This window comes from Doryrhamphus excisus, linkage group LG18 (assembly GCF_037039965.1).
Source record: "Doryrhamphus excisus strain RoL-2023G ecotype Guam linkage group LG18, RoL_Dexc_Guam_v1.1, whole genome shotgun sequence".
Taxonomy (NCBI): Eukaryota; Metazoa; Chordata; class Actinopteri; order Syngnathiformes; family Syngnathidae; genus Doryrhamphus; species Doryrhamphus excisus.
Genome location: NC_136374.1, coordinates 10638665 through 10652139, shown reverse-complemented (window position 1 = coordinate 10652139; position 13475 = coordinate 10638665). Strand labels below are relative to the sequence as shown.

At 40.0% G+C, this 13475-nt stretch overlaps 2 protein-coding genes across 3 annotated transcripts; both read right to left on the bottom strand.

The window, feature by feature from the left end:
• Positions 1-338: 338 nt before the first annotated feature.
• On the bottom strand, positions 339-3928 carry timm17a (translocase of inner mitochondrial membrane 17 homolog A (yeast)). Its single transcript, XM_058054949.2, has 6 exons — positions 3865-3928; positions 2939-3038; positions 2790-2853; positions 2577-2705; positions 2373-2483; positions 339-1866 (listed from the first exon to the last, which is right to left on the bottom strand). The coding sequence occupies exons 1-6, from the start codon at positions 3888-3890 to the stop codon at positions 1790-1792; spliced, it is 507 nt and encodes a 168-aa protein (XP_057910932.2). The 5' UTR covers positions 3891-3928; the 3' UTR covers positions 339-1789.
• A 1849-nt stretch (positions 3929-5777) lies between these two features.
• lmod1b (leiomodin 1b (smooth muscle)) lies at positions 5778-11436 on the bottom strand. 2 transcript variants are annotated; one of them, XM_058054976.2, is made up of 4 exons: positions 11320-11436; positions 10980-11230; positions 6585-8180; positions 5778-6510 (listed from the first exon to the last, which is right to left on the bottom strand). In XM_058054976.2, the coding sequence occupies exons 2-4, from the start codon at positions 11208-11210 to the stop codon at positions 6484-6486; spliced, it is 1854 nt and encodes a 617-aa protein (XP_057910959.2). In that variant the 5' UTR covers positions 11211-11230; positions 11320-11436; the 3' UTR covers positions 5778-6483. The 2 variants fall into 2 exon arrangements, with proteins under 2 accessions (XP_057910959.2, XP_078654721.1); XM_078798595.1 differs by having other exon boundaries at positions 10980-11362.
• Between the last annotated feature and the right edge of the window lie 2039 nt (positions 11437-13475).

Here is a 13475-nt window from a genome sequence, read left to right as displayed (position 1 = left end):
TTATATTGTTGCTATTAGCATTAATTGCCACATTTTGTGCGTAGCTGTATATTATTTCTGTTTATATTTTTCTATTTTCGTATTATTTTGAAAGTGGTTGTTATACGGTATTTGAATGTATTCCAAATTGTTATAATTAACCCTTGTTACTTCAATATCTATCTTTTACTAAAATTTATAATTATAAACAAGCAAAATATTGCTCTAATAAAAGCAAGTTTGACCAAAGCCATGACACATTTCACCATTTGCCATATCTTTAAATCAGTCATCAGTCCCTGGCATGCAGAATATTAAAAAAGGAAGTGGGTGAAGGACGTTTGGATCACTCACATAAATATCTTATAGGTGTTTATTTCATTTTTATACAATTTATTTAGCCAATATGACAGTAGAGTCCCTTTCATACGATCAGGGACCAAGTCATGCTTTTGAGACGGCTGCCCTCTATCGGCCAATGAGCAGTCCTGCCGAAGCACTTAAAACCGTGTGTTTCTGGTCTTACAGTACAACCTGTCATACAGATTGTACACCCGATGTGACAACCTCGTGTGCGAGTTCCCCCGTTTTCGCGTTTTGCGAATATTGGTCATGCTGGACCAGCCTTTTCAAAAGTAAATAAACTCTTTACATTCCAACAAATAAATAAATCACTTAAAAACAAATAGCTCTGGAATAGTTGTACTTTAGGTGATAATGTTTGTGGGGGGACATCTCAAGCATACTTAAGGCAAATGAAGATACAAGAGGCAAAGCTTTTAGGGATGCTCCGATGGATCGGCCAATTTCCGTAAAAAAAAAAAAATGGAATCAAGAGTCTGCTGACAAATGCCTTTTAAAAAGCCAATCACAAAAACCCATTGCTGTGCACCGGATGCATGACAATGCATGCCAACACAAACATGACATGAATGGTCATGTGTACAGTGTCATGTAACAACAGGGAACACACTTTGGCCCGTACTGCCGCAAAGTAAAACCACTAGTAAAACCACAATGGTTTCCGTTTGACAGCATAACACAGGCTATGTCAACCGATGCCAGTTTGGTTACTCCCTTGGCAAACCGACTGGTGTTTGACTTCTCTATTTTTTTTTTGCACTTTGCCTAGCTGGTCACAGCCACAGCTAACTAGCTATCTAGCTAGAATTATCCGCCTAGCTTCTCGTATTCAGACTGCAAATGTGACATTTAAGTTTTTCAATCAAGCAATGTGATTAGTTTGGAGCTTGTTTTTGTCCCACAGGGATGAGATATTACATTCATCGGGTATGTACTAACCTTTTCAAGAGTCTGTTCTTATCATTATAGTATTTGTCCTATCCTCCAAATACTATTCACATGGTGTTGTTTAATAAACCTATATGCCAGGGACCTTTGGAATGGTGTAATGGTGACCCTGGCCCATAGCACTCATCATAAATAAACTGAAAAATATACATTAATCCAAGTGATCGGTGTCAGACGATCTTACTCATGGATGATCGGCAACGGCGGCATAAAACCTTGATCGGAGCATCCCTGATATTATTTACAGAACAGTATTATAGTGATAAAAATTATTATAGATGCTTATATTTAGACTGAACAATGGCAGAGAAAGGAAACACGAACATGTCACTTGGCAGTCTCAGTTCATCAGGTGGGGAGGAGGTTGCTATGGTTATGTGTGTGTGTGTGTGTGTGTGTCTCCCATTGTCATTCATTTCCATCTTTGTAACTCCTGAAAGAATTTTCTTTAAAAAAAGAAGGTCTAGCAGGGTGAGGAGGAGGAGGAGACCAGTCCACTTCACTGATATTGTCTGTAGTCTCCAAAGGGGGCGGCGGGCATGGAGGCGGGGGCTGGCTCCTCTGCAAACTGAGGTCCTAAAAGACACAAAGGGATAAGAACTATAAGCTCACGTTCATGTAAATAAACATTTAAGGTCCCCTACCATGCAAAAGCGATTTTGTAATGATGTTCTGTCAGTAATACGCGTTTATGAGCACCGGGCCTCCCTAAATTCTTTGTTCCAGTTTTGAGAATAGAGGCGCTCACTTTTAAAGTTGCAGCTTTTCATGCAATCACAAAGAAAAAAAAACACCTTCCTCATGGACATGATACCACCTCTCATCTGCCCTTAGCACTCCCTGTGTCTCCTCTTCTCTTGTTTTCTATCCCCTCCTGCTCTGTTCTGGACACCCCAAATTTGCATACAATACATATCAAATAAAGTGAAATAAAAACTATATAATAGGGGAAGACTATCTTACACCTTTCCCTGGTAGAGCAAAACTGTTTTGCATGTAAGGGCATCTACATCAACAATACTATTTGCCCCACTGGGGGAGAAAAAAAAAACAAAAGAAGGTCAGCAGGAGTCCAAACTCACCTGTTGGGAACTGTGATGAGGCAAACCTTGAGAGCATGATACCAGCGCCCTCTATCAAGGCTAGTAGGATGCCCCCCATGGCAGCAGAGCCCACCATGGCCACTGGGCCATCTGCATAAAAGAGGAAGCATGATTAATCACATGACAACATGCATGGATACAAAGTCCATCATGGCTTATGTTTATGAAAATGCACAGTCTTACTCCTGGCGGCAAGGATGGCTCCTGTCATGGCGCCACTGGTGATTGAATTCCATGGATCCTCCTTCCCTCGCACCTTCACCAAGCCGCAGTCAATCATGGAGAAAAGGCCTCCCCACACTGCGAAGCTCCCTGCCACACACAAGCAATAATATATAGAGTTTCTGTATCAGCTGCACACATGAAAAATACAACAAATCAAAGTTAAATGTTTACCTCCCAACTGTGGCGCTCTGGTTTTGATAGCCGTCATGCTCCCTTTCATTCTGTGACTCATTCCCTTTAGGATAAAACAACACAAATACACTAATAACAACCGACAACTGATAATAATTCTAGAAGCCTTTTGAAGTGTGTTGTCTTACCGAAGGTGCATTTCTGAAGCCTTTTACAGCTTGGAATATTCCCCCTCCAATGGCCCCCATGGTAAACGCACCCCCACAGTCGTCCACAATCCTCCAGGGACTACGAACAACAGCAGCAATTAATAACTACATCTTATCAAACACGTTAGAAACAAGTAGACTCACACAATCTAATAAGATCAATACAAGTGGATCATAAAGTTCAGGAAATAATAACAATAATGCTATTTATTGTATATGTTTACCACTGTGTTGATGGTACTTATATTATTGAGTAACTTGATTATATAAAGTTGAATTACAGTACTACATACGATGTAGGCATGGATACAGTAAGTAGAGTAGATGCAGTACCTTACAGTAAGTAAACTATGGACTGTATACTTTAAAAACTTAAAAACAAAGTGACCGAATGCGAGGTGGTTCAAGTTGAATAGCGATGAAAATCAAACATATACACTATTATCACGTTGTGCAATAGTCCACAAGCAGCACGCACACATGTATCCTAGCTAGCTAGCGAGCGAGTTAGCTAGCTACCATGTCCTTTACTCATCCCCAAGAGTCTTTCCTTTAATGTATGCCTTCACACATGTCACGACAAGTTTGTCAGCGTGTGGTAACATGGCGAAGTTTTTCAAAAATACGTAATGACATGAGGTATTTATCTGTGAGTGAGGGGGCACCCCACAAGGTCACTGCAACGCTCTTTAGCATTGATGTCATGGCTAGCGCAATCTCATGTAAATTTAGCATTCGTGCTAACTAGCCGGGTTGGAAAAGTTTCAGCTAACACCGCTGTGTGGCAAACAGACAATTTTACAGCCCACAGTAGTCCACTCCAACAGAGTCCTACAAGTGTGAGGACGTCATCCAGTAAACAATATAACGTGTATGATAGTTTTGTTTTGGCCATAAGGACTCACCACGGCTCTCTAGCATATTCCTCCATTTTGTTCTTCGGCGGTTCCTCCCCCCCCAGTGACGCAAGTGGGGATGACGTAAAGTGACGTAACGACGTCCAAGTACGTGAAGTTTAAAGGAGGCTTTCAGTTACATCAACAGTCGTGGGGAAAGTGAAGATAGTTTTGGAAGAGTCGAACAATAAATACTGTTTTTGAAAATAAAGACGGAAAATTAGTAAAGACTCCTCCTTCTTTTGATATGATAAGTAATTTAAAAAAATATCTCCTCTTACTACTTAGTATATCCCATATTAGTCTTGAGCAAATTCGCCATAGTTAATTAAAATATATATATATATATTAAAAAAATAAGTTAAAATAAATTAAAATTTTATTTATTAAAAAATAAATTATATATATTTTTTTTATTTTTATTAACTATGGCGAATTTGCTCAAGACTAATATGGGAAATACTAAGTAGTAAGAGGAGATATTTATATTATTTATATATATATATATATATATATATATATATATATTAAGTATTTACTTAATGACTTCACTGTTTGGCGTTTTCATGGAATGTCATAACACAATAAACACAGTCCATGCAAATAATCCAAAATGTCCATGATTTTCATTCTTTTCCTATGATATGCTGCTGTAGCCACAGTGTAGTGACAGACCTCTCTGGCCTGCAGCCCATTATTAGGAACAAGAAAGGAATGAATTGCTAAGCAAGCCTTCCTGGAGAAATGACCAAATATAGACATTTCATGGCCGTGGAGGGCTAAGGCCGCTCAAGTCAGACGTAAACTACTTGTGCTGCCATTCTGCTTGTCTCCATACTCTCCACGCCATGATGGCTGCTCCACACAAGACACTAGTCAAAATACATTCCTGTAAACACACTTTATCCGCCCTGTGATTGGCTGGCAGTCAAGTCCAGTCAAGTCGACTGGGATGGATGGATGGACACTTTATCCAAATATATCCATTTTATTTGAACATGCATCAGGGTTACAATGGAATGCATCACATAATTAAATCAGAGTTCCAAAAGGTTTAATTTTGTGGTTGTTATTATAACCTAACATGAATTTATCACCAATTTGTTTTGCCAAAATTTTCTATAATTTTCCACGTTTTCAAAATTTACACCCTAATGTTTTTATACCTATATTTTCTGTTTGTTATATTTGCACCTAACACTTTAAAAGCATTTTCTTTACATTCTAAAGTTTACATTTTAAAGGTTTTTAATGCTGTTTTTTAAATCTTTTTTATCCAATTTTTTATTTTTTTTACATTTTTAAAATATTTTCAAATGTATTTTTATTAATGTTTTTAAACCCCAAAATGTTTTTACTTTACTAATATCACTCGTGATTGATTGATTGACACCCTAATGCTTTTATACCTACATTTTCTGTTATTTTGCACCTAACACTTTAAAATCATTTTCTTTACATTCTAAACTTTACATTTTAAAGGTTTTTAAAGTTGTTTTTGTTAAATATTTTTTATCCCAACTTTTATATATATTTTTTACATTTTTTAAATATTTTCAAAGGTATGTTTATTAATGTTTTTAAACCCCAAAATGTGTTTACTTTACTAATCATCACTCTTGATGATTGACACCCTAATGCTTTTATGCCTACATTTTCTGTTTGTTATTTTTGCACCTAACACTTTAAAAGCATTTTTTTTAATTCTAAACTTTACATTTTGAAGGTTTTTTATGTTTTTATTAATCTTTTTATCCCAATTTTAAATAAAAAAAAATATATTTTCAAAGGTATTTTTATTGTATTGTATTTTTTTTTACTTTACTAATCATCACTCTTGTGATTGATTTTTGAATACATTGTGGAATGACAGTAATATAAAGAGACACAATGGTGGTTTAGTCGATGCCAACATAGCAAACACTTTTATTGTACAGGCTCTGTAAGAAAAGTCACAAATGAGAGAAAAAGCTTAGAAAAACTTAAATTGTCATCTTTGGAGACAGGTGGCTAAATCTTAAGAGGCAGAGACAGAGATTACATGAAAGTATCACGCCAGCTACAATTATACTGTACAAAAAAATAGCATGGGATACTTTTTGTAGTTCCTGATAATACTGATAATAAAATATGAACCGTGTAATAAAGCGGTGGTGCTTTCCATATCAACTTTGCCTGAGATTTGTTGATATTTGGATATGACACGCATAATCTAAATCTAAATGATGTTGTTTTAGAAGTGGGGGACATATTGTGTTTTTTTTATTCCCTGACACTGAAATAGCAGATAAATGAATAAATAAAATAGTAAAATGACTTTTATGTGTGTGTTAAAGTTGTATAAAAAGTTACGGAGTGTTGCATCATTAACTCCCACATTGACAAGCCAACATGTTCACCAAGTAGTGCAAAGAACCAGCAAAGCATCCAAGACCATAAACAAGCTCTCTGCAGGCTACACGTGGGGAGCCCACCCCCCTCTAGTGGAACACGTTCTCCACAAAAGTCCTTTTTGGTCCAGTGTCTGTAAAAAAAATGGGCATCCTCCATCCTTGGGTCTCGGTCCGCATCCAGGTGGGATGGTTCATCTTTTTGCTTCCTTTTCCGAATGAATCCGGCCATGGCACCCTACTGGAGCCACTTGGGGACTGGTACCTGTATGCAGGAAAGGTAGGAATGTGAACGGATTGAGAGTTTGAGTCCAAAACAAGGTTGGTGGACCTACATACCTTCTTGAGCTGATTGATGGTGCTCCCTCTGATGGAGGCAAGCAGTTGGTCCCTCGAGTTCCTGCAAGCACCTCGGCCCTTCCCGTTCAGGTTCCTCCGAGACACAGGAGTCAGGGAATTCCTCAAGGAGTCTACTTCCAGCATTAGAGGCGGAGGGGGTGGAGGTCCTAACCCTGGGGGTGGTGGGGGTGGCGGTGGCGGAGGAGCCCCAGCGCCTCTTTTGGGGCTCAGCTTGGGCGAAGGCATCGGCGATGCCATAGGTGATGGTTTAGGGGACGCCTTAGGGGAGCACCTCAGGGATCCTCCGCCGCCCACTTTGGGTACCTCCAGCGTCTCCTTCTTGTCACCGTTGTTGGCCTGTGCCAGCTTCTGCTCCTGAAGGCGCTTCTGCCGCTGCCGGTCCATATTACGGCTGAGGATGTTGGTGGTGGTCATCCTTGGACCGGCTAGCTCAAAGTGGTACCCCAGTTTGAGTAAGGTGGTGTTCTCCTTCAGGATCTTGATCATCTCCATTTCGGTTTTTCCGCCGCAGATGTGACGCTGGTTCTGAAAGCGCAGCTCAGTGAGGGTGGCGTTGTGTTGCAGCGCCTGGATGAGCGCCAGGATGCCCTTGCCGGTGAGATGGTTGGAGTCCAGGTTGATGCTGGTGATGGTGGTGTTGTGGCGAAGCGTGCCGGAGATGGCATACGCCACGTGGTCATCAGCGCGGCAGTTGGCCATTGCTACCTTCTTGATGTGGGTGTTGGAACGCAACGCTTCGGCGAAGTCCATGAGCGTCTTGGTTTTGATGACCTCAGAATTGTTGACGTTAAGTTCAACGAGTGACGGTTCGTTGCGTCGGACCTGCTCCATCAGCTCATCAAACATGCTGGAGTCTTCGTCGTCCTCCTCGTGATCGTTTGTTTTGGCGTTTTCGGCGACACAATTGCTGAGTTTCTCCTCGGTTTTGACTGCGACATTCTCAATCTTCTTCTCTTTGGCGTGGTCGCTGTGGTTCAGCAGTTCTTCTCCGTCTGTTCCAGCTTTCTCCTCCCTCTGGGATGCCTGTCGCTCCACCTTACGAGTAATCTTCTTTTCTTCAGGTTTCTTCTCATCGAGAACCTGGTTCTCCTGGGCTTTGCTCTGCTTCTCCAACATCCTAGAAACCAGTCCCTGCGTCCTGATGCTCTCGGACCTCCGCTCCCTGTCCTTCCCGACTTCCTTCTCGCTCTTCTCTCGCAGCTTGGAGATGATGTCCTTCGTTTTGCTGTCGTCCCTCCTCCTGCAGTCCTTCTCCCTGCTGCTGTCTTCCTTCTTTTCCTGTATCTTGGAGACCACGTCCATTGTTTTGCTGGTAGTGTTCTCATGGTTTGACTTCCTGTCTCTTGTCCGATTGTCCTCACATCTGTCCTTCAGGTCGCTCTCTGCACTTTCTTGTTTCATGAATCGATTCGAAAGACGACCTCGTTCATGTTTTAAGACTTCCGGACCTTTAGTGTTCCTGTCTTTGGTGTCGGTGTCTCCTTGTCTTTGGACTTTTATGTCTTGCTTCTCATCCTGGCTTGGGCCCATCTTCTTCAGGTGTTCTTGCTTCCGGTTTTCCTTCTTTGATTCAAGCTTTGAAAGGGTGACAAATATGAGCATTTTAATGATGAGCATGTCTTGTACTGGGCGGCACGGCGGTCGAGTGGTTAGCGCGCAGACCTCACAGCTAGGAGGACCAGGGTTCGATTCCACTTTCGGCCATCTCTGTGTGGAGTTTGCATGTTCTCCCCGTGCATGTGTGGGTTTTCTCCGGGTACTCCGGTTTCCTCCCACATTCCAAAAACATGCTAGGTTAATTGGCGACTCCAAATTGTCCATAGGTATGAATGTGAGTGTGAATGGTTGTTTGTCTATATGTGTCCTGTGATTGGCTGGCCACCAGTCCAGGGTGTACCCCGCCTCTCGCCCAAAGACAGCTGGGATAGGCTCCAGCACCCCCGCGACCCTCGTGAGGAAAAGCGGTAGTGAATGAATGAATGAATGTCTTGTACTGCGGAAAAGATAGCATTTTTGTAGCAACATAGAAAAAAAAAATTCTAGCTTTGGATGTAGTACCAGAACCATTCATTCATTTTCTACCTCAAAAATCTTCATTTTGTACCAATGGTCAATTTGGAATCGCCAATTAACCTAGCATGTTTTTGGAATGTGGGAGGAAACCGGAGTACCCGGAGAAAACCCACGCATGCACAGGGAGAACATGCAAACTCCACACAGAGATGGCCGAAGGTGGAATTGAACCCGGGTCTCCTAGCTGCGAGATCTGCGTGCTAACCACATGACCGCTGTGCAGCCCAGTACCAGAACCATAACGGGATAATACTTGTGTGTAAAGGTATCCTACAATGCCGGGAGATGTGGGAAAATAAACACCGGACTCATACTTGTCCTGCCCTGTTGTGTTGTAAGCAATGGTAGTGGTCTGTCATGTATTAATTGTATGATGCCGTGTCGTTCCACTTCGATTCTGTGCAAAATGAGAATGCTAGCTCTTCCCTGGCATGTCTGTATGAAAGAGACTACTGTGTCTAAAAGCTGCTGTTCTATATGAATGGCAGGGCCGCAAATCTGGCTTTTTTCCACCATTTTGTGAGAAGCTGGAAATTTCCCAGCTTTGAAAGTAATATCAGAGCTGTAAGAGAGGCTGCGTCAATATCCCTTTTTGCTGGGTTCTGTGTAAAAGGCACCCAAAAGATATGTATATGCCAGGTTTGCTGTTACGGTTCCATTATACTAACTTTGCAGGGGGTTGCGTAAAAAAGGGACTACTGTGTCGAAAAGCTGGCTTTTTCCCACCATTTATGTTTGCAAGAAGTATCAGCAGTTACAGAGGCTGTGTAAATAAACCATTTTGCTGGGTTCTGTATAAAAGGTACAGGAATATAAATTCAGAGTCTGACAACAGTGCCTAAAAGTAGGCTTTGTGCATCTTTTAAGGGATTTTTTCCACCTTTGGAGGTAGTATTAGAACCGTAGCAGAGGTTATGAAAATATTGCTTTGCAGGGTTCTGTGCAAAAGCCCCAGACAGATAAAAGTCAGATCGACTGTTATGGTTCTGTGGCATCAATTTTACAGGATTTCTGTGCAAAAGAGACTACTTTGTCTCAAAGCAGACTTTTTTCCACCATTTATGTTTGCAAGAAATATCAGCAGTTACAGAGGCTGTGTAAATAAACCATTTTGCTGGGTTCTGTATAAAAGGTACAGGAATAAAAATTCAGAGTCTACTGTTTCTTTTCTGTGTAAAAGAGACCACAGTGCCTAAAAGTAGGCTTTGTGCATCTTTTAAGGGATTTTTTCCACCTTTGGAGGTAGTATCAGAACTGTAGCAGAGGCTATGAAAATATTGCTTTGCAGGGTTCTGTGCAAAAGCCCCAGACAGATAAATGTCAGATTGACTGTTATGGTTCTGTGGCATCAATTTTACAGGATTTCTGTGCAAAAAGAGACTACTTCGTCTCAAAGCAGACTTTTTTCCACCATTTTGAAAGGCCTTTGGAAGTAGTATGAGAGCAGTAACAGAGGCTGGACTGCTTGTTTTTTGTATAGGAAAGACATTTGGCACAGACACTCACTTCTGTCGCCATGTTTTGTTGTAAACACTTTCCGACAACTTCCATATGCCTGACATCATCATTTCAGTTATGTGATTATGGGATGCCGTGTCATTGCATCTACTGTTACGGCTGTGATGCGGCTATTTTACAGAATCTCTGTGTGAAAGTGGCTGAGTGAAGCGGGGCTCCCCATCCATCTGCCAAGTGTAGACACACATACATTCCCAAAGAGACACAACACGGCGTGTGTGTTTATAGTTAGTGACGGCAGGAAAAGAAGCCATCTTTTTTTTTTTTTTTTTTTTACGGCTCAGGGGGACTAAGTGTTTGATTTGTGAGGCTGTGGTGCGAGGCTGCAGATGTAACCTTAAAAGGCAAGCCAGCGTAGCAGCGATCAAGCGAGGAATTCCGGGGATTAAGGAGCACAGAAACTTCAAGAAATAAACGCGGTGTAAAAAAAATTAGAATACAGCAGGAACATGACGGCTTTTAAAAGGGGCGGGTTGAAGAATGTACAAATGGATGGAAGGCCGCCTCAGAGGGCTAAACAAGGTTTTTCCTGGCACAGGCCACCCAAAGGAGGGGAGATCTTTAGGAGCTGATGGCTCCAGCTGGCTTCTTGCTTCAATCTATCTGTCATTAGTTCCACAGATATTACGTATATAATAACATTTTGATTGCCATGCATTGCTAGTAAAAAAACTACTAAAAAACTAAGAGTTATGATTCATGACCCATCTTGGGCCCTGAGCCACATGTTGGGAACCCATATTTTAAAGCCTGTAAAATGATGGAAGCATGGATGTGTCCTACCTCCAGTGTCTCCTCTTGACGTGGCTTTGTGTCCACTTTATGGCTGCTGGCAAGTTCCCCCTGAACGATAACCTTCCCGTCCTCCGGGTTGAGGTCAGGGACCTTCATCATGTCCTTCTCCAGCTCCTCCATCTCTTCAGGAGACAAGGTGGACAGCAAGCTATCCAGGTCCGGGTCCTCGCTGACCTGGCGCCCCATCCTAGTCAGGCCTCTCACCTTTCGCCTGGACATGATACACTTGCAAGGTTTTGCTGAAAAAAAAAATCACAGGCGAGATATTCCGATAATTTCCACAAAAAATAGGAATTATAGCGCAATGCGAGTCCCGAGCCGGACTCACATTCTTGCAAGGAGGGGTGCCAGTGGCGGAGTGCAAGAAGCGGTCCACATCATGGCAGCAAGAGGCTGGGACATTCTTTGCAATCCTGGGAAAGTGCACGTCCATGTTTAGTTCAAGGCACGCTCCTTTAAAGGGAATGGGAAGGGCTCCAGTTTACAATTCCTCTTATTACACAATTCCCATTTTTATTTGCTAACCACTAACATTTTAACACTTGACACGTTTTCTTGTAAGTTTAAAACACAACATCAATATTTACGTATCAGCGTGATTATCCACATCCTCAACAGCTGTTAGCTAAACACATTTATCCTCATCATTTTATGACCATGACATCATTAGAAATTCACTTTTTAAAGGAAAACTTTTGTTGTTCGTTTACTGCTGTACTGTACAGTATCACTATTTCTCTGCTAAAATGTTTTTCCAATGTGCAGCACGTGGCTTTGTTTTTTAATTGGCAATCAGCAAATTCTAAAAAAATACAATTAAATAAGAATTGAGAAGACAAAGACAAGATAAAATTGCTATTGTCTTGTAAAGCTTTTTGGGTATGTTACTTGTCTTTGTGTAGCGATGACTTCAAGAAAAATTCCAATTATATTTATAATAAAATGTGTATTTTTTGTATTACAATTTTGTCTTTGTCTTCCCTTTACTTGTAAAATTACTATCATTATCAGTTTTGAATATAATAAAAAAATGTGATTACAAAACACATTAAAACCACAGATTTATAATTATCATAATTATTATATATATAAAAAATATATAATTATAATAATTTATCCAATACCTACAATATATAGAAAAATATATTTAAAAATATATTTATATATAACAAATTTAAATGTGAATGTTCCTTTATTAGAATTTATGAATATATTGTCACTAAAATATATAAATTATATATATATGTTGCTATAAAAGGAACAATAAGTACAATGAACAGAAGAAATTATGCTCTATAGTTCATTCTTGAAAAAAAAAGCGGTAAAATAGACCACTTGCTTTAACTGCAATTTACACTTTGACCGCTTGAGGCCGCTAAAGAGCATTGCTGTCCAGTAAATGCTACACTAAAGTGCAGCGCAATAACCATGGCATCAAGAAAGACAAGACGACCTTTTTACATTCCAAAGTTAAATTTTTATGTCATCATAAATAAAAACTCTTCACTCATGTTATATTACAATGTCAATCTTACCTTCTTCGGTGTAATAGACAATAAAGCTGTTTTAGTTTTTCCAGTGTACATAAGTTTTATAACACACACACACATGATGAACATAAAAAGAAATGTCAAGTCACGTACACATGAAAGCATTTTTTAAAATCCAGTGTTTCCAATGTGCTTTGGAATGGCTCAGTAACTCCACACACGGATATTGCCGTAATTATTTGCTGTTAACTTCCAAATTAAAAAGTCCAGTCAATGTGCTCGTCTAGGCTAGGCAGCGCTAGCTGTAGCTTCATGTCAAATAAACTGTTAAAACACCACAAACCAGACAATGAGTATTTACCTAGTTAATCTGTTTTGATGGTTAGGGTAAGTCGGGATGCACATTTAAATCAAGCAGCATGAGTGGCAACTTTCCTCACCTGATATGTTCCACAAAAAAAATAAAATAAAATCAACTTCACGCTAACGTTCACATTATTGAATCAAATGTAGTTCCACTTCATTTTCAAACAATATAAAAGTGACTAGGTGGCATGCTGACGGTGGTGAAGCTAACAACGACTAACCTTCAATCAACAAAATGATGCAAAGTAATACTTTGTTTTGACTAACACGAGAATTGGAAAAGTACCACAATTCATGGAGCGTTATTACAAGCAGCATCAACAACAATGGAGTGTCAATGGAGTAGTAGGCCCACACTGGAAAAAAAAATATTGTCATCATAACACAGATAGATTTTTGTGAAACAACATTTTTCTCAACTTAAGTTTCATTTTTCTTGTAGTACCATTTTCCTAAATTTTGCTAAAGTGAAATTCACACATTTTAAATTTCATATTGTTACTTCATATTTTAATAATTTTTTAAATAATTTTCAACATAATAATTATTTCTAATGAAAAAAAATTCCCTAAATATTATGGCTTTATCATTGCAATTTTTTTATTTTATTTATTTATTTTTGTAAACC